Source organism: Cryptomeria japonica, chromosome 6 (genome assembly GCF_030272615.1).
Source record: "Cryptomeria japonica chromosome 6, Sugi_1.0, whole genome shotgun sequence".
Taxonomy (NCBI): domain Eukaryota; kingdom Viridiplantae; phylum Streptophyta; class Pinopsida; order Cupressales; family Cupressaceae; genus Cryptomeria; species Cryptomeria japonica.
Genome location: NC_081410.1, coordinates 549,790,935 through 549,818,364, shown reverse-complemented (window position 1 = coordinate 549,818,364; position 27,430 = coordinate 549,790,935). Strand labels below are relative to the sequence as shown.

At 37.5% G+C, this 27,430-nt stretch overlaps 1 protein-coding gene across 1 annotated transcript; it reads left to right on the top strand.

The window, feature by feature from the left end:
- Positions 1-273: 273 nt before the first annotated feature.
- On the top strand, positions 274-27,430 carry LOC131073039 (uncharacterized). The gene is made up of 7 exons (XM_058009398.2): positions 274-641; positions 24,072-24,127; positions 24,264-25,270; positions 25,388-25,586; positions 25,717-25,902; positions 26,275-26,651; positions 27,214-27,430. The coding sequence occupies exons 1-7, from the start codon at positions 469-471 to the stop codon at positions 27,361-27,363; spliced, it is 2,148 nt and encodes a 715-aa protein (XP_057865381.2). The 5' UTR covers positions 274-468; the 3' UTR covers positions 27,364-27,430.

The following is a 27,430-nucleotide window of genomic DNA, read 5'->3' as shown; positions in this document are numbered from 1 at the left end:
TAGTTTTAATTGAGAGCCAAAATAAAGAGTGGGGACACATAAGAGTGGCCAGTGCATAAATACATTCCATAACCCTAAGTAAATAAATTTATATATAAAAAATATATTTGTTTGTGATTGATTAAAATAAATATTTTTAATAACTAAATTCATTCCAAAGCTAATGACAAGTACTAATAAGAAAAAGATATGCAAATTAAAAAAATACACACTCTAAATAATCTCTTAGCAGATATTTTTTTCCCTTCAGGGTACCTCCTCTTCCCTATAAATAGGAGCTTAATCCTCGTGGGACCCCACCCTAAGTTTTGGGCTTGAGAGAGGCATTTCTAGTGCCAAAAGGTTAAAGTCATGGGCGTTATTTGAATTCAGAGCGAAGCGGATGTTCTAAACGTATGGCTACTTTGCTCGGGCTAAATCACTGTTTTCAGTGGAAATAACAAAGCAAAAGCTCCAACAACTGCAGCTATGGAAGATCGTGGAAGCCCTCTTAAAAATCAGCCGAAGTTTATGGTTTATGAAAACCCTGCTATTGCCAATGCATTATCTGCCACTAGTCTTCGACCAACAAGGGTTAACATTGTCGCCATTGTCATCGCGTGTTTTGCTTCTTCACTCCTTACGCTTGGCTTTTATATCTGGTAATTCTTAGTAAATTTCTTATCTCAGTTTTGTATTAAGAATAATTTGTAAACCTGTTCACGAACCAGTAGCCAAAATAGATTAGCATTGGATGTGAAGGTCTTAAGGAGAAAAATGGGTTTTCCTAGACCCTAGAAACCTCGGATGGATTTTTGGAATGTTATAGAGAAGTTCACAGTGTTGCAAATTGTTTTTTTCCTTTTTGTGTTTTTTGTTCTTTTAAATTTATAATTTTTTTTTTCCAATAAATTCTTGGTAAGCTGACAGCGTAGGGAGGTGTCAGGACGAGGTGTAGTGGGCAGAAGCTGAGGGCATTGTTTGTTGAACTTGTTCCCATTAAACTGAAATTAGATGCATTTGTTTTGTTGTACTGAAAGGTATAACAGTTCGTTTGCGGGTCAGCTTGTTTTTCCTTCTGTAACAAGTTTATCTGTTTTATAATGTTTTTGTGTTTTTGGGCTGTTAAATGTTGGGTGAGGTTATTAAGCTTGAATGAAGTTTATAAGAATCATAAATTTGATTTACATTGGAATCTAATCCATACTTGTGACCATACAACCTTGCCAGAGTTGTGACCCCTTTATTGTAGTGAAAATAATTTAATCTTCGTTCATACTCATTACCATTAAATCACAATCCCTTGGATCGGTCCTCGATGAATGCCATTCTCATTTTTGCATGCATAGTACATGATAGGTTAACCTCTTAATTATAACAAATAAGAACAAATCTGGTAACTTCGAATGTCCATTCAGTAGTGTAAGGACCATACTACAGTAATAAGGATCAGATAAAAGGAAGGGCCTGGTACCCACGCATTATACATTTACTTGCTTTTAAGAACAGTTCCCATCAATGTAGGGTTACTACTAGATGCTTAAAGCTTCCGCAATTCATAATTATTGAATGTGAGATATCATCTAGAGGAAATTGTTTACAATGCTTTTAAATCCAAGTTTAGAGTCATACTAGATGACACATCACTAGTTAAATCATGAGATTGCATTATACATTTGAGCTCCTTATATAGACAAGAAATCCCACAATGCAGCTGCTTTAAAATCTTACTTTAATTTTCTGAAGGATCCACTTTTATAAATAGATCCTTCGTGTCTAGGCTAAGTGTTGGATAATTTAGACAATTGACGATATCCTTTAGAAAAAACCACTTTTAAGCTTTTTAGATTGCGTTGGCATGTCACACTACATTACCCTTCATCAAGAAAATTAGATTGGATTACAAATACAAGAGCCTTACATAGGTATGAAGAAGGTTCATCTTTACAAGATCCTTACATAGATACGAAGAAGGTTCATTTTACAAGATCTTATGGAAGCTTCATTCTTAGGATCTCAAGAGGGTTCTCTTTCATGATTAAATCTCTTCAATGTGGGTCACTATTAGTGTTAAAAAATTTCATAGACCATATTAATTGAAACAAGATAATTTTTTGTAAAAATTGCTTAGACATTGTTTAAGTTGATGTTTTGAGTTATGCTACACAATTCATCATTAGGAAAATCATGAGGTTGGATTTGAAATTCAAGCCCCTCATGTAGATGCTGATTGGCAAACAGTGAGGCTAGAACTCAGATGCTGCTCATCCACACTATGGATTCTTAATGTCAACTCACTATCACTCCTCCAAACATGCAACGATCTAGCTCCTATGCATGCATATTACAGTTAACTATGTTCATTCAAGTGCTAAGCATGAAAGAAGCTCAAAACAGAAATGAGCATGCAAAAGATTATACATAGATGACTGCAGCACAAGAATTATCCAGGATAAACCCTAAAATCAGGGAAAACTCCAGCAAGAGTGAGATATGCTCCTTGCTCCAGTATCTCCAGATTTTCCACCACATTACAATGGTGTTCAGAAAGCTCTATGGTAAGGAAACAGAAGCTCCTGACACCTGCAATCTTATCTGCACCTTCAAAACACTTCATTGTCATTTTTGCCCACCAAAATTACAAGAACATGGAGGTTTTACACTTGAGTTAATACTCTAAAACTTGTCAAATGATTTCACCTGCTTTTCCAACTCCTATAGCTTCCTTAACCTCAAAAAAGGAAGACTAACTGTCCAAAAAGTGAGATTGAAAGACAAAGCCCTCTGCATCCCATATTCCGTTTGCACTGTAAGGTTTTGCTGCTTTTGACAGTCTGAAGTGTGGACATTTGCCAAATCATTTAAATTTTGCCCAGTATTTGTATTTTGCTGTGCTCGGTGGCTTTTATGATTTTGCCAAAATATGTTTTCTATAATTTACCAAAATAAGTTTTCTAGGTCATTGTGAGGTCTGCAACTTGTTTCCATTTTCCAAGGATTTTGTGAGATGTTCTGTACTACCCCAAACACTTTCCTAACTTCTTTACAATGTCCCATGCTCCAAAATAGCTTGCATTCTGACAAATTAAAGTTCCTGTTGCATTTTAAGGTTTTCCTTTCCTGAGTGGAACCACTTTGACCACTTTGGTCAAACTTCTATGATCTGTTTTTGGATCACAGAAGCCTAACCGAATCTGCAATCAGTTTAAAAGCTTTACGCTTGTCTTCTTAAGAGTTGTTGCATTTACGAATAGAACTCTTTCATTTAGGGTAACCATTCGAGACTTGAAACCTTTATAATGTGCAAACTGCAAATGCATAACATCCTTCTTGCAGAAGCCATTTGCATGATTTGTGGATTTACATTTTGATCACACTACTTGATCATACAAGCCACTGATAACATACATGATTTTCTTAAATAGAAGGCTAAACATACAAGCCACTTATAAGGCTTTAACCTTAGCTTCTTGAAAAGTCTCAATTTTCTTAATTCTTTTTAATGTCATGTAAACCTCTCTGGTCCATAATTATCGGACACAATATATCTTTTGTAAGAAATTGCCTGCAAAAACTGTAGATTTACATTTTGGGGCACATGACGTGACGCATCCTTGGGATAATCATGAGATAAGATCTATTGTTCAATCTTTCTTTAGATAAAAATGCCAAATCTGCACTTTGATTCGAAAGCTCCATACTTAACTTTTAAAGAAGCCTCACTTCTATGAATAGTTTTCTTTCACATGAGATGTGTAACAAATACTTTAACTTGCATGCTTCATAATAATTTAACACAAGATTTCTGTAGTGACATTTAGGGTCAAATATGTGATTCATTATCAACAAAATCAAGAAATTCGTATATTTTGCATTGTTCCATGGGGATGTTTTCCTGCCAAATAAACTCAATTTTTGAGATAGGGACATCCTCAATATGTGGGGGATGGGGATGAGATGTCCCCACAGTGCCCTTCCATTGCCCACCATAGAGGGAACACCACCCCTGCATGTCCATGTAGTCTAGGGGATGTCCTTAGGGATGTTCTTTCTTGTAGGGGTGGCCAGGGGACTCCTTGCCATCGTTGGGACCACAAAGAGACCACAAAAAAATAAAAAATTGCAATTACCCAATAATAAAAAAATATATAAAAATTGTAGTTAATGCTATGTGCTTGAAAGATTTTGACTTGCAAAAAATTTAAAATAATAGAGTTTTTTGAATGAAAATAGAGAAAATATTTTTATGTGCGATGAATTATTTTAAGTTGTAACTTATAAAATAATTTATTATTTATATCGATATTTAGTTTTTTTAGATTGTAGGAATTGGGTAGCCCCCCATATGAATTATAGTGTGTTGGGTAAACTTTTTAACGTGACTGGTGACATTGGCGTGACATGCCCTTTGGTATCGTTGGGTTGGGGGGAGATTGGACCACCTGACCTTGTGCCTACTACAGGTTGCTCTAGCCAATCGAGCCAAGCCCCCAACCCATTTATAGCCACATATATACATATATATTTGATCGGTGATCGCTTTTGATTGGAGCTTTTAATTAGCGGGGCCACAATAGGGTCCCCATCCCCGAGTACATCATATCATATTTTGAGGCATTAACACCTCTTTTTACCATTTTCCTTGACTCTTCTCTCTCCTTATCTCTCCTTTGTGATATCGCTCCACTCCTTATCTCTCCGCTTCTCTCCTTATCTCTCCACCCCTTTGAAGAGCATGCGGTTATACTAAGAAAGGGGGGGGGGTGAATCAATATAACAACAAATTTTACCAATTTAAACTTTATCAATAACAATAACATTATTCACTAACTTAAACAATCATGCACTTAAGAAGAATACAATATTTATGTGGAAACCTTGATGGGAAAAACTACGACAATTTAATGCTTTTATAGATTTTTTCTTTTACAATGTTTGTAGGCACCAACCTACTAGAGGCACTGTTGATGTGTTTTTTATGCACTTCAAACACATAATAAAATTCCAAAGGTATTCTATCCTCTCTTGATCAAAATCTTCTTGGATGCTGAATTATATGATTGACCAAGATGACCCCAAGGTTTCTATAGTTAGGTTTTGATGTATGGATAGCTCAATTGGTTGATGTGATTGCTGGTAATCCAAGGGGACTTGTGTTGAAGCTTGAATGCTTGAATGTTTGTTGGAACGTGAAACAAACTTGGGAAAAAAGAACAAAAGGATAAAGGGTTTAGGAAACTGATTTAATCTTAGGAATGCAAGAGCAATGGACAATCTTTGGTGAAACTCAAGTAGACTTTATTTTGCCATGCAAAGCAACAAATCCACAGAGTTTAGTGCGATCTCCTAAGGTAAGCATATGATGTTCAAATCACTACTAATAACGAGGATACCATCAAGGCAATGCATATCAAAATGTGAATAGCATTGAAATTAAGCACATTTAAGGATCCCAGTTGACCACACAAGGCAAACTTGCAATCAACAAATTGCTAGTGGTATGGATAAACGAATTTCACCATTGACCATGCACAAAGTTCTTTCATTCATCTAATCAACATGAAAGCAAATGAGAAGTAGAGACCATGCAACTTGTTGAAATAACACATCAAATCCACCATAGCTTCAATGAAATCATATGCTCTTTACAACAAGATCTTGGTAACAAGCTTTGCCTTCTCCTAATCTAACTTCTATTCTATCTTATACTCTATTCTTCTTACTTTACTGCTTCTATGTCAACCCTTTACAAATGAGATAATTGAGCCTTATATAGAGGGCTCATTACAATGAATGGCTCAATTTGATTCACAATCAATGGCTGACATTACAAGATAAAACCCTAATTAGGGTTTGTTACAACAACTCCCTTTCGGCCGATGAGAAAATTACATTTAGGTTCAATATTGAATGTGAACCTGTAGTAAATGAGGTTAGGTATCTTGAATTTTGTGCCTTCATGTGATAAGTTAGGTACATTGCTTCTAGACACGCTGACGTGGAGCCTCCTGATTGGTCGGCGATGATTGGGATGCCACCTCAACTTGCATTGTAGACTTGATATTCATCACAAGCAAGTTTGATGTAGAGCAGCATCTTTTGATATTCAACATCTCCTAAGCTTGGTGTGATGAAGATGAAGGTATCTCTATGGTTAAGTAAACTTCCTTAACCCTTGCTTACCTATCTTACCTTGATCACCCTGACTTCGTATTAGTTGACCTATTGATGATGTTTGATCATGCATCCTCTTTGCTTCAAAGTCCCTTATTGAGGTTCCTCCTTTGGTGTACTAGCAATGATTCTTGGATTTCGGGAAGATATTCAAGATTGTAAAACATCTTCTCATCCTATATGCTATCTTTCCTTCATGCCGTAACGCTTGGACCTCCTTGTGTGACCATGATGCGATGAGAATAGAGATCTTGATGACGATCTTGTTCTTTTACTTCTCCATGTACATCATGTCATAGACTTATCCTGCCTTGGTGTGATTCTTAAATGCAAAATGTGTCTCTAATATCCCCATCTTTACTTTGATCCTCCTACGATCAAACCTGCCTCTTTGCTTCTACCTGCAAAACAAACAAGAAGATATCAAACATCATAAAGTATATATTAACTTTACCTACCCTTCATCTCTTATGTGCTCTGATTTTGTCTGATCAAATGATGTTTTAGGTCTGATTAAAGTCTGACCACATATTCTCTGTTCGGATATGATCTTTGATTGCTCTGATTTCTAATTTCAGGTTGAATTGTGTGATGCTTAGGGTTTGACCTCTAAATTTTATATGTTGTAAAGTCTGATTTTTGGGTACTAATGTCTGATCATGCATGGAAATTCACTCAGACTTGCTTCAAAGAGTGGATGAAAACATCTCCAAGTCAAGCCTAAGTCTAAAATCGCCTTGCTTTAAAGCAAAGTTTGATCAATGAAATGAACAATCTTTGTAACCAAAACCGTTGTCCATGATGTATTTCTCTCTGCTCTTAAGTGTTAATCAGAATTCGATGACTGTTTGAATGATGTCTCGACTGAGGTGGAAGACTTCCTCTATATAGGCATTGATATGTGGAGGGGTGTGTTTCTTCACCTTCTAGGCCGACTTGACTTAGCAAACAAAACGTTTTGATTCCTCTACTCAAGCACTTCATGTTCATTCAAATTTTAAAGGCATTTTGAGAGGTCGGCTTTTTTTGCCTCGTTTGCACAAATGTTTCGGCATTTTGACACGCATTTGTACTATGATTTTGGCTCTAGGTCCTCCATTTGCAGAATGAAGGCAACATTTCAACTTTCTTTTGCAGAATGCAAACTTTATCTTGAGCGCTATTTTGTGCTTCATTTGCACAATATGGGTGGCTTTTGCCCTTTCATTTACACAATATGGGCAGCTTTTGCCCTATCAGATGACAGTAACTAAAAAAAAACTTATGAGAACAAGATACACAATAATTATCCTGGGAAAACCCTCCACCTGAGGGTGAAAAACCCAGCTACACAAATAAATTATTTATTGAATGCTCAAACTGAATACATAGCTCTCAAAATGAACAGTCAATCATCTAACGATAACCATGACTGAACATGAATACTAATATCTTTTACTGAGACTTTGATCAACTTCTGAAATACAAAAGAGAATCAGACTGACTGAAGATAACAGCAGCATATAATGATCAGCAATATCCAGAACTCTATAACGGAAGATCAGCAAAAACATAAGAAAATTGAATGTCTCGAACTTCACACACTTCGGCATCTATCAAAATCACAAAATAGAATAACACATCCAGATATAACTCTTGAAGGAGGAAGATGGAAGATCAAGCATCAAATGAATTGTCAGCTACACAACCGACACCAAGAGAAGCCTCAAACACACGGAAATGATGAACTTGAAACGGAAGAAATCCACAAAGAAGTAATTTCCGCCAGCTCACATACAGATTGGAGATGGTAAAGGAAGAAGACTTAAAACTACAGCTAATTGCTGATGAACACAACGAAGAAATAGAACTTTATTCTCCTGAAGCTACACACAATAACATTAGGTGTTCATTTGCACAACATTACTCTTGGTGGCGGCATTAAGACTTGCATTTGCACAAACATTTCGGTATTTCATGCTTGGTTTGCACAAAGTCTTCAAGCTTGGGCGGCATTTCGGTGTTGATTTGTACAACTAGATTGGCATTCTCCTCTTCATTTGCACAACATGGTCGATTTTTTGGGGCCAATTTGCACAAGAAAGTTGACATTTGAAGGCTTGCTTGCACAACTGTTGCTTCACCGTGGCGGCCTTTTGCTCATCTCATGCAGATTAATTTCGGCTTTTTAGCTCTTGCATGTACAAACATGGTGGCTTTGACCCCTTTGCATGCACAAATGGTTATCTTGCTAAGGTGACATTTAGGGGGTCATTTGCACTAAGTTGGTGTGATTTTGTGCTCCATTTGCACAAGGGTGGCGGCAAATTGACCTTTGTTTGCACAAACAAGGCTGCTCTTCACCGTCCATTTACACAAATGACCCCTCATGAGCAAGCCCATACCAAGACCCCACTCCTTAAGCAAAATTTTGCCTTAGACAAATTTTTGAATTTTCATCAAAATTTCTCAATTTTGATCACTTATCTAACATTGCCATAGGTTATCTCATGATTTTTGCCTCTCTAGCATGTGCGCAATTCTAGGGTTCATTCGCACAAATGCTGCTTGATGGTCAAGCCAGTGCTAGGACCATGCCTTGAGCAAGAATCAATCTTAGTCAAATTTTCACCTCCAAAATTTTGATAAGCCTAATGTTTCCACACTTCATCATTTGAATATTTTACATCATTGGAAGCAATTCTTAGTCAAATTTTCACCTCCAAAATTTTGATAAGCCTAATGTTTCCACACTTCATCATTTGAATATTTTATATCATTGGAAGCGATTCTTGACGTCAATTCTCTGGACCTAGCCTTTGACACCCAAAAACCCCAAGAGCCACTCATGCTTGCAAATGAAATCTTGATGACCTAATCACCTAAAACAACTTAATTATGAAAGTCTCAATCCGATAGAACCAACCTTCTCTTCACAAGCAAAGGCAAACTACTAAGAGACTGACACTAAGCCAAGACAACAACATTAAAACCCTAAGCCTAAAGCGAAAAAGTAGGGATCCTCATTTTCAAGGGGGTGAGATGTGAAAATGTCAAAATAGGCACTAACCCCTAACTTAATTTGTGAGCACCAACCCACTGGAAGCACCAACTCCTACTTCTGAATTTGTAGGCACCAACATACTAGAGGCATCAACCCCTAATTCAATTTGTGAGCACCAACCCATTGGAAGCACCAACTCCCTATATGAGGCACCAACCACACCAATATGAATTTCCACCTTGACAATGTCGCTATCTTAATGGATGATGGATCCTCAATTTGGTATAGCTCTCTAAGTGCTATAATATGTTCCACAAATCTGTTATGATCTCGTCATAAATCTGTCATAATTTCTTCTTCAAAATATGCTATGAACTCCTCATACTTTTCTTAACTAAGTCTGCAATCTATCTACTTATCAATGATTTTTGGTGCATATGTTTTCTTTTCTTTGAAAACACACACCACACGGACTACCATACTTCATTTACTATCTATATTTATAGCAATCATCCTCATACCTCTTCATTGAAAAGAGACACCTCTTTGAAAACACACCCCTTCAAATCGTACCTCTTGAAAGTGTTTGGTAATAAGTGCATCTTTTATAATGTTTGCCACAACTGACAAATGGTTTGTTTCGTCCAAGCACTCCAAAATACAAGTTGAACTCCAACATTGCCCATCAGAATTGATCAAGCATATTAATCATTTGCTTTTTAATAATATGAATTATTTTCTTACTCTTTGAACAGATTGCTTTTTCAACCAATCACACCTTTTGGTTTATTACTATTGGTTGACTCTTATGAATTGATGCTTTCCCATTAAACATACTGCTTCTTAACAAAGTTGTTGTTCATTAAGAAAATCGCTACTGTCATTAAGGAAGTTTCATCGAATGAAATAAATAATATCTGATCAACAATTCCTTATCATTGTCTTTTTTATTTGTCTTTAATCGCTGATCATATAACTTTGAAATTGCTGCCTTGATACTTGGTTCATTACTTCTTATTCTATTACATTTGCCTTTGTCTATTCATGACTTCTATAATCTTGGTCCATGTATTTACCTTACACTATTTAATCATTGCTTTTATTCAATGCATTGAAAACAGATCTCCGTGAGAGATCATTTGCTGCCATAAGTGATTTTTGATTGTTGTCTTAGGCATAGTTGCTGCCATAGTTGGACTACTTGCCAAGTTTTTGGCGAGATTTAAAAAAATCGCGAGTATTTTTCCTTGGCGAGTTTTTGTGACTTTAACTCGCCAGTTACTTGCTGAGTTTTTGGCAAAAACTCGCCAAAAACTCGCCAAGTTTTTGTTGCCAAAAACTTGACGAATCAGTGAAAAAAACTCACTTGTGAGTGAATAAAGGCAAAAATGAGTTTCATTTCATCATTTTCTGTCTTGTATTTTGCTGAGAAGGGAAAAAACACACTCCCAAACACTTGCAAACTGATTTCCATCGAGTTTTTTTCAAGTCAGTCTCATTTTCATCATCAGAATATATACATGAAATATAACATTTAAGTGTAAGATAGGAAGACTTATACTTTAAGTTATATTTCATATATATATTGGCAGGATGTTTGAGAGTGGTTTCAGATTTCTAAGAGTTATAATGCAAATTCTAGGTTTTAGAAGATCTTTTAAATTTTTAGACTTAGTCAAATTTCAATAATCAGTATGCTCCTATCAGCATTCTCTCGCTCTCTCTAACTCACTCACTTTATCTGCCCCGAATTTTAGACCTATCTATCTCCCTATCACTCTTCCTCTATCACCCTCTCTACCACTCTCCATCGCACTCTCTCCTCTTTCCCCCAAGATCTAGACCTATCTCTCTACCCCTCTCTTTCTCACCCTTAGACCCCTATGAGGGGTGCTACCCTCAACCTAATTTTATTTTGTAGATGCTTGGTGGCAAAGTTGAGGTTGAAATACCCAAAATCTCAAAAAATTTGCCCTCAAAATCTTATGTCAGTGTTGTAGTTCATCCAATTGTGAGCGCAATTGGAGCTTGTTTGAGGCATGTCAACGTTGTAGTTCATCCAATTGTGAGCAAAATTGGAGCTTGTTTGAGGCCATCCACACGAAGAAGAGGAGCAAGTTAGCTCAAAAATGCCTCAATGACCTTGTCTTTGTGCAATATAATCTTCGGTTGCACATAAGGTAGAGGAAGCATCAGGTGGTCCAATTGATTTGGATGATATAGATCCTTATAGTGATTGGACATTGCAGGAGTAGCCTCCATTGTTTACAAAGGATGACATCAATGATTTGGAGAGGCAGGCTACGAAGGAGTAGTGGGGTGGATTTGGTTTCACACTGGATGACATTGAGGAGGATGAGGAGTCATTGCCAGTGCCAGGTGTAGCTAGAGGTAGAGCTGCATCCAAGATGGAGGACGAGCCACAATTTGAGCCAATCATACTGAGTGAGGAGGCATAATCATGCCCACAACAGACTTCTAGGACTAGACCCCCTAGTTCTACCTCTCCCCTAGTTTTTACTAGAGCGAGGAAGAGGAAGATGTAATTGTATATATTTATTTACTTTTAGTTCTACAAAAACTATTTACTATTTTGCTTCCAGCCATCAGCATTCCTCACGAGGATGCGATTTTGCACCCACTTTGCATTTAAATATATCTAGACTCAGCTTGTTTCTTTTGTGTTATCATTTATTGACTCACGGGATGCATCCTCTCATTGAATTTTGCAAAAGAAAATGCATTTCTAATAAAATTTAAGCAATTTTTTAAGTTCCTGAGTTTTTTGCTGAGTATTGGCTGATTTTTTCCCAAGTTCTTTTTTCGGGCCTTGGCAAGTTTTTGGTTTTGGCAAGTAGTTCAACTGCGGTTGCTGCCATACTAAGTCAACGTTCTTTCTTGCTGTGGTCACCAAATTCGTAGTCACTGTTCATACTTTACTGTTCATTGTTGTTTATTTATTTCATTAAACTCAGCACCACATCTTTCTTTAAATGCTCCTATTATTTATCTCTTATTCCTTGACGCTGTACAAGTGTAATCACCAACTTTTCTTATGTATATTCAATTCGCTGTCATCTGGTGATTGTTATTTGTAAAGACACATTCCCATCTTTGCTAATCACTTGCTTGTATTATTCAATACTAACCATCTTATTGAATAAGAATCGGTTTGCATTATGAATCAGACTTCATTTGCTGTTGCTATAAATCACTGTAATATTGGACTTTATTTGTTTTTGTCTTGATACTCTGCAAACAACAAAATCGCTGCATAGTGAATTTGCTGTGCTTAAAGGAAGTTGGTATCATGAGGTTAACCATTGCTTAATTTAAGATTGCTTCACTTTAACATATTCATTACTTCCTTCGATCAAATACTTGACAATATATCCTTGTTATGTTCTTCTTTCCTTTATGTTGTCTTATTTCCTTTACGTTATCTTAATATCTGCATTAGACTCTTAGTTGCTCTTTAAATAATTCACTTGTTTCACTATAGTAGTTGCAACATTACTTTTCCAGTTTGCTTTTAGATTTATTATAATGAAGAATTATACTTGCAGACTCGATGCCTTCCAAGGAATGTTTGCTTTATTTCTTTCACCATTTCTTTTCCTTCTTTTCATTAATAAAGACTATGCTCCTTAATAAATGATAATTCTACTTGCCCTCATATTTACCCTGCCAAATAGGTCAAGATCAACTTCATATATAGTGCCCAATTTCCTTTGACGAACACATCAATATTAATATCGTCCACTTAGACTAATGTAGTTATCCACTCCATAAAACAGTTTGCTTCAATGAAGTATCCAAATTCATTAAAATTGTCCATTGAATAGTTGCCTTGGCATCAATGACAATATATTCAACAATCTCATTCATTCAACAAATATAATAAATATCTTCTTGATATCAATGTCAAACTTTCCAACACTCTTATCTCTCCACTTACTCCTTATCTCTCTGTGCACACCTTATCTCTCTGATCTCACCTTATCTCTCCGCTCTGTCTGTCTGTTTAGTGACACATCCACTTGTTGTTGGCATTAACACCACTGCTGACTGACTGCTCCAGTTGCATCAGCATTACCATGGTACCAACTCCAGCTTGCAGGGCTCTTTGCATCGACCAGTGGAATGGGGGGCAATCGCTATGGGGCAAGCAACAGCCCAGACGGAGACTCGAACCAATGACCCATTATCAACAATGGATTTGCAACTACTGTTGCACTGCAGGGTCAACCCCCATTTATAGCCATATATTATAATAATATATATTTATTAATAATTACTATGAGTTTAACAACTAAATATGCTTATATAATTTCTGTAGATAATTTAGTTGTGGGTTCTATAGGACCCATACTTGAAAGGAGAACACTCACATAAAGGCTTAAAGCAGATTTAAACAAAAATGAAACACAAAAATAAACCAAAACTACTTGGCAAAAATACAGTCTTACAATGGAGTGCAAAAAGAACCAGAAAACTAAGGTGTAGGATAGGAAGCTATTCCACTCTCTTTTTCCACAACCAGCACACTCTTGGTTCTACAAAGTCCTTCCTAGCAGCATAAACTCCTTGTGCTTAGAAAGTACAGGAGGATAACAGGACTTGTTATATGAAGGTTGCCATTTGTAAGAATGACCATTAAATTATCTACATAGAGTGCCATATCTAGACCAAAAATGGCTAACTCTTCAAACCTTTTGGAATGAGAGGCCATTGGATGCTTGGAAGTGTGTCCAAACATCTGAACTTGGTAGTGCATCCCTCTCACCCCCAAAAGCTGCTCCTCTGAAGAACTTTGCGCCACATAAAGAACCTTTGCAAGCTATGCCTATGGTAACTCATTCGGAGCCATTCATAAAAAGAGTCCTAAATTGAAGAATATGCACATGGATTTTGGAAAGAAATATGAAGAACTTATATAATGGTTGAATGTAAAAGTTGAAGAAATTTTTATCTTCAGGATGGGTTACTCTATGAGGTAGGAAAATTGTGTGTGCCAAGAGCACAAAGGCTTCTGTTAAAGGGGAGTACATACCTCCAAAGTGGCAGGTCAATTCGGCATAGGAAAAATAGTGACTCATCTGCAGAAATATGTGTTTTGGCCCAACATGCATCAAGAAGTAGCAAGATTTGTTAGAATTTGTAAATTATGTTGCACTAGCAAATCTAAGCAAGAAAAGAATGAATGTATATACCTTTGTGTATCACTTTAAGACCAGGGGAAATTGTCTCTATGGATTTTGTAGGTAATTTGCCTACGAGTATACATGGGTATGATTACTTGTTTGTGGTAGTTGACTGATTCAATCATACTTGTATTGTAACTGCTTGTTAAAGGACTATCACGGGGAAAGAAGTGGTTGAAATGTTCTTTAATAATTTATGTACATTTTGGATTCCCAAAGTCCATAATTTCAGATAGAGATATATGGTTTGTTGGCAGGTTTTGGTTTACATTATGGAGCATGGTGGACACAAAGCTAAAGAAAAGCACAACTTACCACCCACAAATAGGTGGTTAGACAAAAATGGTCAATTGGACCTTGGTGCAGTTCTGCAGGGGTATAATAGTAGGTATCCCAAGACATGGGATGAATCACTTCCTTACTTTCAACATTGCATTCTTCTATTGATAACTCACCATTCGAAACATGTTGGGGTAATTTGGATAGCTAAAATGAACAATCAGCACAAGATAACAAGATGACTAAAGCAACAAAATTTGTTGAGAGGATTGTACAAGTCAAACGTGGAAAAGACACAACAAATTGTATTAACAAGGGCACGATCAGCATAATAGTGAGCACAAAATTAAGGCAGGAGTCGAAATTTGGCTTTCCTTGTGTAACGAAAGGCTTCAGGAACAAGTAGAGAAAATTGAGCCACTAAGTTGTGGACTCTGCACAATTATAGAGGCCATAGATGCAACATCCCTAGGGTTTTAAGGAGAATTACTGCTAAAATTCTCACCACAAACAAATATCTAAGTAACAGCAACACTTAAGTTCACTTCAATGAATTCACAGCATATATTATCAAAGTTTGTAGGCATAGAAATAAACTGTAGAAAACAGTTCGATTTTTAATTTTCTGATGTAAATATGAAACCACAGCTCTTACAATTTTGCTATTACACAGTCCCTTGAATAGGAGAGATTTTACTGAAAGCCCAGCCTCTTGATGAAGCTGCTTTAGGTGTCAATTAGTCTTTGTTGTCCCTTGCTTGGAAACCCTAATGTGGTAATCAGGTTAAACACAGTGATGCCCTTCAAAGTTGCACAGGCTTAATCACCAAACAGATCAGGAAACCTACAGATCTGCCGCTTGAAACTGGACTCCATGTGATGGCACTCAGCAATTAGGATGCTGGAGAAAAGGGCAGTCAGTATCAACTTTGATGCTAAGTTGCTAACTGTTGGCACCTCTGTTTTCTGCAGTTACAGCACTCAAACTAGTTTATTCCTTGCTTTATTTCAGCTGCTGCCCTAAAACTCGCCCAGACAATCATGTCCTCACTACCCTGTGGGAGGTAATCAATTGTCAGATTTGAGTGTTGAAGTGCAGGCCCAGTGTTAATCTTCAGGTCCTGTGTGGGTGGCATCCTCCAGGTTACTTGGTGTCCTCCAGCGCTCTCCTGTTCACATCAAAGGTACCCTGATCATCACCTGCTATAGTACTGAAGCTTCACAAACATAGGCCAGGGTTTTCTGTCCCACCTCTGACTGCAAACTGAAGGGGTTTTTGCCCCTCCAAAATGAAGTCCAAGAAACTTGGAAATTTGTTCACAAAGTAAAAAATAAGTTAAACAAGATGGTATTTCAAAGAAAGAGTGGGAGAACTCTTCCCCCACTTAATGTCACATTAATTTTTTGTGGGACCAAAAGCCTCCAAGAAAGGGAGTTGTGATCTAAAATGAATCTAAAAAATGTATTTAGAAAAGAAAACTTGAACGATAACATGAATTTAGTATTAGTACATTTTTAAAATCTCGCATTTAGTTTAATACTTAATTGCATATCATGCACCTAGGATGGGATAAGCTTTCTTAGGTAGGCATGTACCTGGGTAGGTTTTAATTTCATCATGTCATTTACACTTTTTTAGTTTGGTGGAGATGTTTTGTACATGTGACTACATCTAATAATCCACATTGGTTGTACATTATAATCTCTTAGTGGCATATCTTATATATACCCACTTGTCGCTCATTTTTGAGCATATCGTTTACATTGATCATGAATGCTGCAGCCTATCGATTTTCTGATCTATTGTGCTTGCCTTTCTGGATCTTAGGTGTCTTCCATAGCTAAATCTTATATCTAGATGCATGACTAAAGGCATAAGAGGGAATACAGATAAGAAGACACTTGAAGGATACCATGCCACTATGATTGAATGCTGTCCCTTGATCCAAACTACAAATTTGAACCAAATAGATACCATTGTAGTTTCTTATGTCTAAAAAACTTCTTTGTGGGCTTGGGAGAACCCTGTTGTTGTAGGAAATTTATAAATGAAAGGGTGTGTGAGCTTGTAAAGCATGTCTAGGAGTTGGAGAATATGAGGAATATTGTATAATTTAGTTGCTCGTAATGGAGAGAAGATAGCAGAGGTAGAGGACAAAGAATTCAATCTTAATTGTGGTAGTTTCTTCCTCTCAAGTAATAAAGCAAGGTAGCATGACTATTGCCACTAAAGAAACACTAGTTCTTTAGTAAATAGAAAAACTGATACAAACTTTCCAATCTCAATCACAAAGTAAACTTATCAAATGAAATACGACTGTAAATACTCATAATAAAATCCGGTTGATTGTTACAGCAACTTAACAGTAAACATCATTGAACTTGTAAACATCCAAATGCTTTATCAAATGTCAACATATTCCAGTGTTCCACGGGGACGCGTCCCCCCCCTTTTTGGCCACGTTTCCCTGAGGGGGACGTCTACGGGACAGGGGGACTGGGACGCGACACCCCCCGCCCCCGCCACCCAATCGCCGCCGGACACCTAGAGACGTCTCCGCGTTTCCCAGGGAGACGGGGAGATGCCCAGATGTCTCTTGTCGCCCCCACGTATATGCACGTCTCTTGTCTTGAAGGACGGGGCAGACGTCTCTCGAAGGACGGGGAGACGCCCAAATGTCTCTCGTCGCCCCCACGTATATGCACATCTCTTGAAGGGCGGGGAGACGCCCAGACGTCTCTTGTCGCCCCCACGTATATGCAATGTTTAAAATTAAAATTTAAAAAAAGTTACTTTTTTGGGGGTTAAGGGGTAACCCTAATTGGACGTGGGCCAATAGAAAAATAACACCTGACGCCTTTAGAAAATAATAAAAGTATTTTTGGCCTTGCACGGCTCTGCCCCTCGACCCCACCCTGTATCGTAAGGGGCGCTACCCCTTGACACTGCAAGGGGCGATGCCCCTTGACCCCAACTTGGGGGCGCTGCCCCCAAACCCCCGTTGAAAAATATATGGGGGAAACCGTGCCGATAGAAGTAGGGAAAATTTAACCTCCGAGTTTGATTAGGCTCCATATAACAACACAATTAGCATTGAAGAAATCTTGGTATTTAGATTTAGTATTTCAAATTTCCTATAGTCTCATTTGAAATGTAATTCTTATACTGTCATACATCTTTTCAAAACTAATTTTTCAAGTACTATATGTATATGTATAACTATATTAGCACCACCACCTCGCTGCAGTCCCCCCGCGGTCCCCAAACTTAGGCCCTTGGTCCCCTCGTCCTGAAAACGCGTCCCCCCGTCCCCAACGCCTGTGGAACACTGACATATTCCATTTCTCAATGCTTTCGATTATCATGCCTTATCAGAATAGTTAAGTAGTTAATCAAATCAACCATAAGATCATAACCACAAAAACATTCACCACATGACACAAGTATTTTTGACGTGGAAACCTAAATAGGTAAAAACCACGGTGAGATGGGACTCACAAGATAATATCTGAACTCTTCTGAAGTTCGTCCTGTTAGGAGCCAAGCCCGTTAAAGCTTTTACAAAAGTCTTGTTAAGAACTGATCCTGTTAGGAATCACCCGGTTAAGGGATTGGCTACAAATGCCTTGTTAGAAGCAAATACCCTGTAAGGAGTAACCTCAGTAGAGGATTTGAAAATCCAATCTAATGGATCACCTTGTTAGAGGATTTAATAAGTAACCAAGCTTGTTAGAGCTTACCCGGTTAGGGGATTTCAATTCTGCTGTAATTGTTAGAGAACAACAGGAGTTTACTTGATCTGTCTGAATAGCACTACACTTGCTTGATCAGATCCTTTTAAGCTCCTATCTACCTTTATTCAAACTGGAGACTCATTATCTGGTTTGGCAACCACACACTCACACTCAACTGATTTCTGCCAACTCTAAACAAAACAACTTCATCGACCTTAAATACAAATCAATTAGGTCGGTAACACAACAAAAACCTAATTCTCTCATCGAGATTACAAACAAGTTGGTACAAGTATAACTGTTGGATTTCATAGCAATCTCAACACATCAATTAAGAAAACCTCAACCGCTCCTTGATTACCGCTTCATTGAGCTTAGTAACTCATCACGTGTTTTGCATTAGATGCAGTACATTTTGCTCATTCCCTAGACAAACAAACGAGCCAAAACATTTTGAACTTGTCTTCATACAATGATCATACATGTCACCATCATTACCGCCCAACATCAGATCATAAACCAACATAACCAATTCAACAACCTTAATCGGTTAGGGTTTAACAAAAACAACTAGTAGGGTTTACCGGTTACATTACATAGATAGAGTTTAACCTCTTACACCGGTTACCGGTTCAACGTACAAACTTACATACCGGTTTACAATGTCCTTCACAAAGCTCTTCCTACCGGTTACAAGACAATATCAACAATATCAGCAATATCATTACCAGATAATTGACATCAATGACAACATAACATATCATTAATGCAATCTTCATGCAAATGCCAACAAAGATCCCAAGTTGTTTGGGGGCACAATAACTGAAATACTTGCAATATGAAAATAAGAAGAATATTACTTTTGGAGGCTTGAGGAAGCCAAAGAGCAAAAGAGAGCGCAAAGAATGTTGCAAGAGCACTGTAGAAGGTTGTAGAGCTTGTGTGTGTGTGTGTGTGAGAGAGAGAGAGAGAGAGAGAGATAGAGAGCCAACATTGAAAAGGTAGATTCAAAACTGAGAAGAGGAGGGAAGAGGAAGAGGTTGGCGAGTCATTTATAATTGACATCAATGACAACATAACATGTTATTAATGGAATCTTCATTCAAATGCCAACAAAGATCCCAAGTTGTTTGGGGGTACAATAACTGAAATACTTGCAATATGAAAATAAGAAGAATATTACTTGTGGAGGCTTGAGGAAGCCAAAGAGCAAAAGAGAGCGCAAAGAATGTTGCAAGAGCACTGTAGAAGGTTGTAGAGCTTGTGTGTGTGTGTGTGAGAGAGAGAGAGAGAGAGAGAGAGAGAGAGAGAGAGAGAGAGAGAGAGAGAGAGAGAGAGAGAGAGAGCCAACATTGAAAAGGTAGATTCAAAACCGAGAAGAGGAGGGAAGAGGAAGAGGTCGGCGAGTCATTTAGATTCGTCCTGAGCCATTTTCATCGACTTGGGAAGGTTACAAGTGGAAAAATGCTCAAAAACCACCACTAATTGAAAAACTATTGCAGGGTGCTAGTGCAACACACAATGTGATGCACTAGTGTTGGATAGTTTTGCGAGAGATTAGAGAAAAACATAATGGTAACACAAAGGTGACATAAAAAAGGAACCACAAGGAAGCGTAAGCACCTTGATAAGGAGAAAGGCTAATGTATAGGCTGAAATGAACCTACCAAAACACTAACATAATGGATACCAAAGCTGACACACAACATAGTGTGAAATTGCAAGGGTATGCAATTTTTGACATGACAAGAAGTGGTCCAAAATGTGGTTTATTTATAGATTCTAATTCAAGAGTTCATAGGTCAACTCCTAGATGTATATGGACACCCACGAATACATGAAATAACTAGATAATTTGTAAATCTCTTGAATGTTTTTGGACACTTAGGAGCCCTTGGGTATTTTGTAAAACAATCGAGGGGATGCCTAGGAATCTTTTGAACATTTAATGGTTATTTAGGAGTGCCCTATGCCAACAATTCTCATTTAGAATTTTTCCATTTGATAAATCTTAATAGACATGTGGACTTGTGGATACAATTGATTAGTTTATGATGTTTAAGTTTGAAGAAATTCGAAAGAAACTTACCTTGTTTTATTGTTAATATAACCTTAAACATAACATCAAGCAATATTTTTCTTTCATCAGTTCAGGATTGTGGATAGGGATAGTAAAACATTAAAAAAGACCTAAGTTTAACCATAAACCTAAAAAATAGTTTAGGGTTGGGGTATAGTAGAAGTTACACTAACTTTAACACTTGTTGTAAAGTAAAAAAATTGCTATAGGATTAGGGTTAGAACTTAGTATTTTTTAATAGAAAAACAAAAAAATAAGGTTAGCACTTGGTTAGGGTCTAGAGTTTCAAGGTATAATGTTTAGAGTTTAGACCTTAATGGTTAGGTTTAAGTTTGTGACCACTAGTGATTTGTAGTTTGAACATTACATACTAAAATTACAACATGAGAAAATATCCTAGTGTGGCATCCCACCCTAAGTGGACCACAACTTATAACAACGTTACGATGCTATTATGCAAGGTTACAGCATCTTTTGCAACAATTTTTATGAGATTGTGCAGGTTGAACAGCTAAGGAGAAGAAGGCAGATCAGAGAGTCATTCATTAAGATTGAGCAATTTTTAGCACGAGTAAGGATGTTAGTGCTTTTGAATTGTTGGAAGCTGATGGTAGTGAGTTAAACTGTTCTATAATCCACTTCTCTTAAAGTTTTCCTTATCTTTAGATTTCACTGCAGATCAACAAGAAAGCAGTTGAAAATAAACCCTAAAATTCTCTAATTATGAAACTGAAACACGTGTTAGCCAAATAGGAGATTGTGAAGTTGGAATGGTGTGGCCGGAAGTCAAAGTGCATGTGCAACTCAAAACACACACATGGGGAGTTCAAATGGAGTTATGGGAAATGGTACACTTTTAACAAATGCTACTTGAGCAAGGTTGCAGATGTTCCACTCAGGTCTTCTGTTTTTTAAGTATTCTTGGGTATCCTTGAGTGCTCTTGAGGAAAGGGGACATCCCCTTGTTTTTCAGGTGTAAAGTAACTTTTAGGTTTTCTAAGTCAAGTTACCCCCTGCCCCCCCAAATCTAAATATAGTATACTAAAAATTTACTAAAAAATCAATTTAATTAATTTTGTTTTAAGTTATTTGGACCCTTTTCTTTCATTTTATTTGTATCCCTAGAAAGTCATAATTTTCATAGCTGTCCACTGCCATCCCCATAATCTAGGGAAATTTTTGCTGCCCCTGTTCATTTCTGTCCCAAAACCTTAGAGAAATACTAGTTTTATAGAAACACAGACACATGCACCTTAGAAATTATTAGGATATATGCAAAAGGACCATTCAATCAGACAATCGGCTGCTGCAATTTCTTAAAATATTTAACAAAATAAAACCACAAAATAACGAAGCTTCACACCATTTCCATTTCATATATGCTCTGCAATATAGGAAGCTGCAACAGCATAAGAGAAGGGAAGAGGAGGCCTAATTTTGTAGCTTGCAAGTGAAAGCAGAAGCTAGACAGAAAGGAATTATTTCATGAGAGAATGCCATTTACCCCTTGTTCAATAGCTGTTGTGGAAGAAAGGCTAATCTGAGGAGGGGAGCATGGCAATTCCAAATGAAAAAATGAGGGCTAGTAGTCTTTTAAGGGAAATGTGTAAACATGCAACTGCATGAAGATACAGATGATACAATTGGAAGGTTTCTCCTTGCCATTAGCATTCTATTCCATGTTGCCTGTTATCCTTTTACTTGGAAACCAAACAAAGACCAACTGTGCTTGGAAGACAATATTAAAAGTTAACCTTATGATAGAGGAGATGAGATAGACTTAGGTAGGACAAGGTTCTTTTTTCGCTATAGTTGGTGGATGAAAAATGGCCATTGGCCATTTATGACTGTAATTGCACATTAGGGGATGTCCATTTTTTCAGAGTTGTTGATTGTTTTGGGAAGTGGAATGATGCAGATTATCAATCTGATCTTTTGAAAGATGCTACAGAGGACATTGGCTCCCTTCCAATGTTGTACATGGTGTAACAGCTGCAACCTATGTGTGTAGATCAACTGGGTTGATGATACTAGACCCAGTTTTCTGTGCACATATTACAAAATGCATCAAAGGACATTGACAAGATTGGTTGGATGAAGGATGCAGTGACACACTAAAGATGCGAAATGTTAATCTGCAATAATCACACATTGCTGGTGTGTTTCCATTTTTGTAACAATGAATTCCTCAAAACTGTCCACATGAAATATGCAAGCTATTTCAATCTGCTAGTGAGGATGATTTGATTTTGAGTACATGAAGTCTGAATGTCCAGGCAAGAAGAGGGCATGGCAAATGAAGCAAAGAGTATGAAGCCCAGGTATTGATTGGTGGATAGATGCCAAATGCAGTGTTCTTTATAGCACCTTTTATACAGTTCATCAGGGTTTCATGAGACATTTCAAAATATGTCTGGTTAGGTGAGTGTCTATTGCAAGAGAGACTCCACATCTTTGGGCATGGAGGTGTATGCAAGTATTCCTATTGATGATCAGGAGGGAAAGGAAGGATTCTGACCTGCTTTTGCAAAGATGTTCAGTCCAGATGAGGCTGGGGAACTTTATCAACATTTTCTTTCATTTGCAAAGCTTAGTGACCCCTTCTACTCACAGCAAGCTAGAAAGGATTCTTTTCCAATTTCATGAAAAATCTATTTGGAAGGAGAGCTCCAGAGCCACAGATGCTTGGCATTTTTCTTATTTCGCTGAGAGGAACAAGAATGCTGATAAATTCAACCACTCACTAAGTAGAAGCACACTTTCTTCTCAAAGATTATGTATTCATTGTGTGACCAACACCTATCTTCTGGAGTATTTGGAGGCTGATAAGCTGATGATGGGGTGGGGTTGATATGTTGCAGCTGTGGAGGTATTGATGGAGTATCCTGTTGAACGTTTTTAATGATGTTGAGGTTATAGGCATTGTTATAGCACACAGAAACACAGAATCAGATGTATTTTGCTTGAGCCTGGTTACAATCATTGTCATTATCATGCCATATAAGGTGTGTTGTATCGTACTGCCAGCTTGTTAACCTTGGACACTTGCTCATTTCTGACTAATTCTGATATCTTAATTTTCATATGTAGTTATTCATAGATTACTATCATTGATATATTTTTAGTCTTCTTAGTTTAGTTGCTTACTAATATTGAGAGAAAAAGTGTTTATTTATTTCATATATGTATTTAAGATTTAAATATGTGTTTTTTGTTTCATACTTCTATAATTCTGTGGATTTTCATACATTTTCTATATTTTTTTTAAAGATTTTAGGGGATTGGGGTCCCTATGTTTTCACCATGTTGTCAATCTTTTGGCACTTTCTGAAAATTTGAGATGCCATTTTCCTATCCCTAATACATGTCCTATCATCCCTTCGTGTCCATGAAAATTGAAACTTTGTGGCACATAGGTAACTATCAAATGAGTAACTGTAATTCACCTACCAAAAATTCACCTACCAAAATTCAATTACAAGCCCTGTGGAACATAGGCAATTACCAGTGTAAAAAACATTTACCAAAATTCAAATAAAAATTGAAAAATGAGTGTCTGGAAGTTTTCTTAAGCAAGTGGGGTCATTGCAAAACTCTTGAGCATCATCTGACAAGAAGCTTTTATGAATTGTTGCAGGGAAGAAGTGCTTATTGAAGACATAGAGTCTATAGATATCTTCCAATCTTTTGGTTGTAAGTTTTGAGCTCTGTTTTATTTTTGCACAAATCTTTCAATCCACTCATGCTTTTCAGACTAAATTGGATAGAAATACTAATTCTGTACTACATTAAAATTTAAGGCTAGTAAAACTGTTTGTTGTGATTGAAGATGGCATTGTGAAGACGGTAGAGCTTGCAGCAGGTGTGGCATTCTTGTCATCTATGTCAGCTCTCCGTAATGCCCTGTCATTGCAAGGATGGGCAGATTCAACAGTTAGTGTTTTAAAAAGCCATTCTCAAGATTCACCAGCAAAATCAAAATCAAACCAAGTTACACCGCCATCTGGTCTTACAGAACGTCAACATGAACTCTTAGGGCTCAGGAAGCGAAATGTGGAACAGGGAGACACAGAATCAACTCCAGATATTGGTACTAGACAAAAGCCACCAAGATCAAGACAAAAATCTAATTCATCCCCTTCAAATCTGTTAGCACCTGTTCATAAATCATCTTCGAGAAGTTCTTGTGGAATAGGACCTGGTCAATCTCAGTGGACTGGATTGGAGAGACGGGATGTGGGCGTTGGCAAGGTTTTGTCTTTCACTTCTCCTTTAGCAAACATATCACCAGGATCTCAAGGCACCTCATATCTGTCAGTATCACCTATTTCACAGGTATCGGGTCAAAGATCACCCTCGCGAGATAAGCATCTCACAACACCATGGTCCAAACAGAGGTCTTCTCTTACAAAGGATGATATACCCACAGAAGAAAAGCTTCAAGAGTTTTTGGCTGATGTAGAAGAAAAAATGACAGATTTGGCATCAAAGGTGACAGCACCTTCAAACCAGGCTCTTGTGACGCCACCACCAACCCTTCGTGGAGTGGGTGGTAGCTCCCCAGGTTCTGTCGCTTCAGGATCTATCTTGGGCACTCCAAGAACAACTCCCTTGCGGTCTGTCAGAATGTCTCCAAGTTCACAAAAATTTAGTTCGTCTCCAAAGAAGGGAGAGGGTGACCTTCCACCTCCAATGTCAATAGAACAATCAATAGAAGCCTTTCAAAATTTGGGAGTATATCCTCATATTGAACAATGGAGAGACCAGCTTCGGCAGTGGTTTTCTAAAGTTCTGCTAAATCCTCTTGTTCAAAAAATTGCTACCAGTCATATCCAGGTTATTGATTGCTCCTTTTGCATAAATCTTGTCAAACTTAAAACTTGTTGCTTAGATTGTCTAAAACTGCTGAATATAAATGAGATTCACAACTTTTCTTCTCTATTTACAATATAGGTCATGCAAGCAGCAGCAAAGCTTGGGATTTCTATCACTGTAACACAAGTAGGGAATAACATACCAGATTCTGGAGTGTCTGCTGCAGCTTCATCTGATAATACTGCTAATGAATGGCACACAACATATACTCTTGATGAAGATAGTATCCTCCATCAGTTACGAGCTACTCTCATACAAGCACGGGATGCACCTCCTAGTAAGTTGATGTCTTCTGCTCAAAATAGAACATAGCATTTTTCTATCCCATGTTTAAGATATTTGATGACTCATTGTATTTAATTGATCATTGGCTATCCAACATTCTCTAACATTCTGCCTAATTATAGCTCCCCAGCCATCATTACTAGGCCTTCAACCTCCACAAGAGAAACCTTTCAATCCTGCTATACAGGAATGCTTGGATGCTGTGATAGAGCATCAGAGGCTTCGTGCACTAATGAAAGGAGAGTGGGTCAAGGGATTGCTACCACAGAGTAGTGTTCGTGCTGATTACACTGTTCAACGGATCAGAGGTAAACGTTTTTGTGGAATTCTATATTAGGCTATGGCAATAGGCCCAAACTAATTGGGTGTTTTAAATAACAATAATCCGATTAATTGAAGAGTTTCTGAAAAAGCTGTGTTTTTTGCATCAATGTCTTGGATTATGCTTCATGGTCACTGTTTCTCATCCTCATGATGGATCAGGGAGTGCGATCCAAAACATTGATGCAAAAGAAAACAGTTTTTCTCTGGGAAACTTCAGATAAATCTCTTGGACTGAAAACTTTAATTTTTATTAGTATTAGTTTGGTTAATTCACTTTCATATGGCTTCAAATTTGTAAAAATCTACTTGATCGGAAGATTTTGTGGTGAATTTTATGGTATTTGTAAAATTTGTAGAACTCGCCGAAGGAACATGTGTGAAGAAGTATGAGTTTGCTGGAGGTGGGGAAGTCTATGACAAAGTGCACAATCGGTGGACTCTGGAGCTGCCTACAGATTCACATCTTCTACTTTATCTTTTCTGTGCACTTCTTGAGCATCCTCAGTGGATGTTGCATGTTGATCCTGCTGCTTATCCTAGTACACATTCCAGTAACAATCCCCTATTTATTGGTAAGTTACCTTCCAAGGAACGGTTCCCAGAAAAATATGCTGCTGTTCTATCCACTGTCCCTAGTGTTATGCATCCTGGTGCTTGTGTACTCGTGCTGGGAAAGCAGAGTCCCCCAGTTTTTGCAATATATTGGGACAAAAAGCTGCAGTTTTCCATTCAGGTATTTTCTCATCTCTAATATCTTTCTACGAATGAGCTTCACTTATTTATGTATGATAAGGGTCAAGACCATGTGAGGCTGCTTTTTGATCATGAAACAGAGGTTTATTGATTGGAAAACTTGCATCTGCTATCACATAGTGGATGACGTACAACATGCCTGCTATCCATTTTATAACTTCAGGCCCCTATTTAGAATTCCTAAAAAACAATAGTAGTAGGTTGGATAGTGTTTTTATGCTACCTCAACTATATCTAAAACAAATAAAAAATTGCAGGAGGTTCGAAACTAGGATTGCAGTTAAATAATTGACTTCCAGACCCCCAACCCCCAATGCTTAACTGTAAGATTATTATAATGAGAATAATCAGGCACACTTGGGTTGCCACACCTTTACTAGGCTTTAGCTTGTCTTATTGATAGCAGTGCCTGCTGGATAGACATATCTAGCTTTAGGAATTTCTTCTGCCCTCTGCCTCCAACCTATGATACCTTGCCATTGTTAATATAATATCTAAATTAATTTATTACAGACTGATAAATTATTTTGTTGTTTTATCAGGGACGAACTGCTCTTTGGGATGCAATTTTGCTTCTTTGCCACAGAATTAAGGTGGCCCATGGAGGAATGGTACAAGGAATTAACCTTGGCTCCTCTGCTTTCAATTTTCTATCAGTTTTGGAGACTCAATCACAAGGTTATGTACCATAGTGCACATACTTTTTCTTCATTTTCAAAGGCGTTAATGCATATAAACACCCATTTTTCAGCGCTTCAA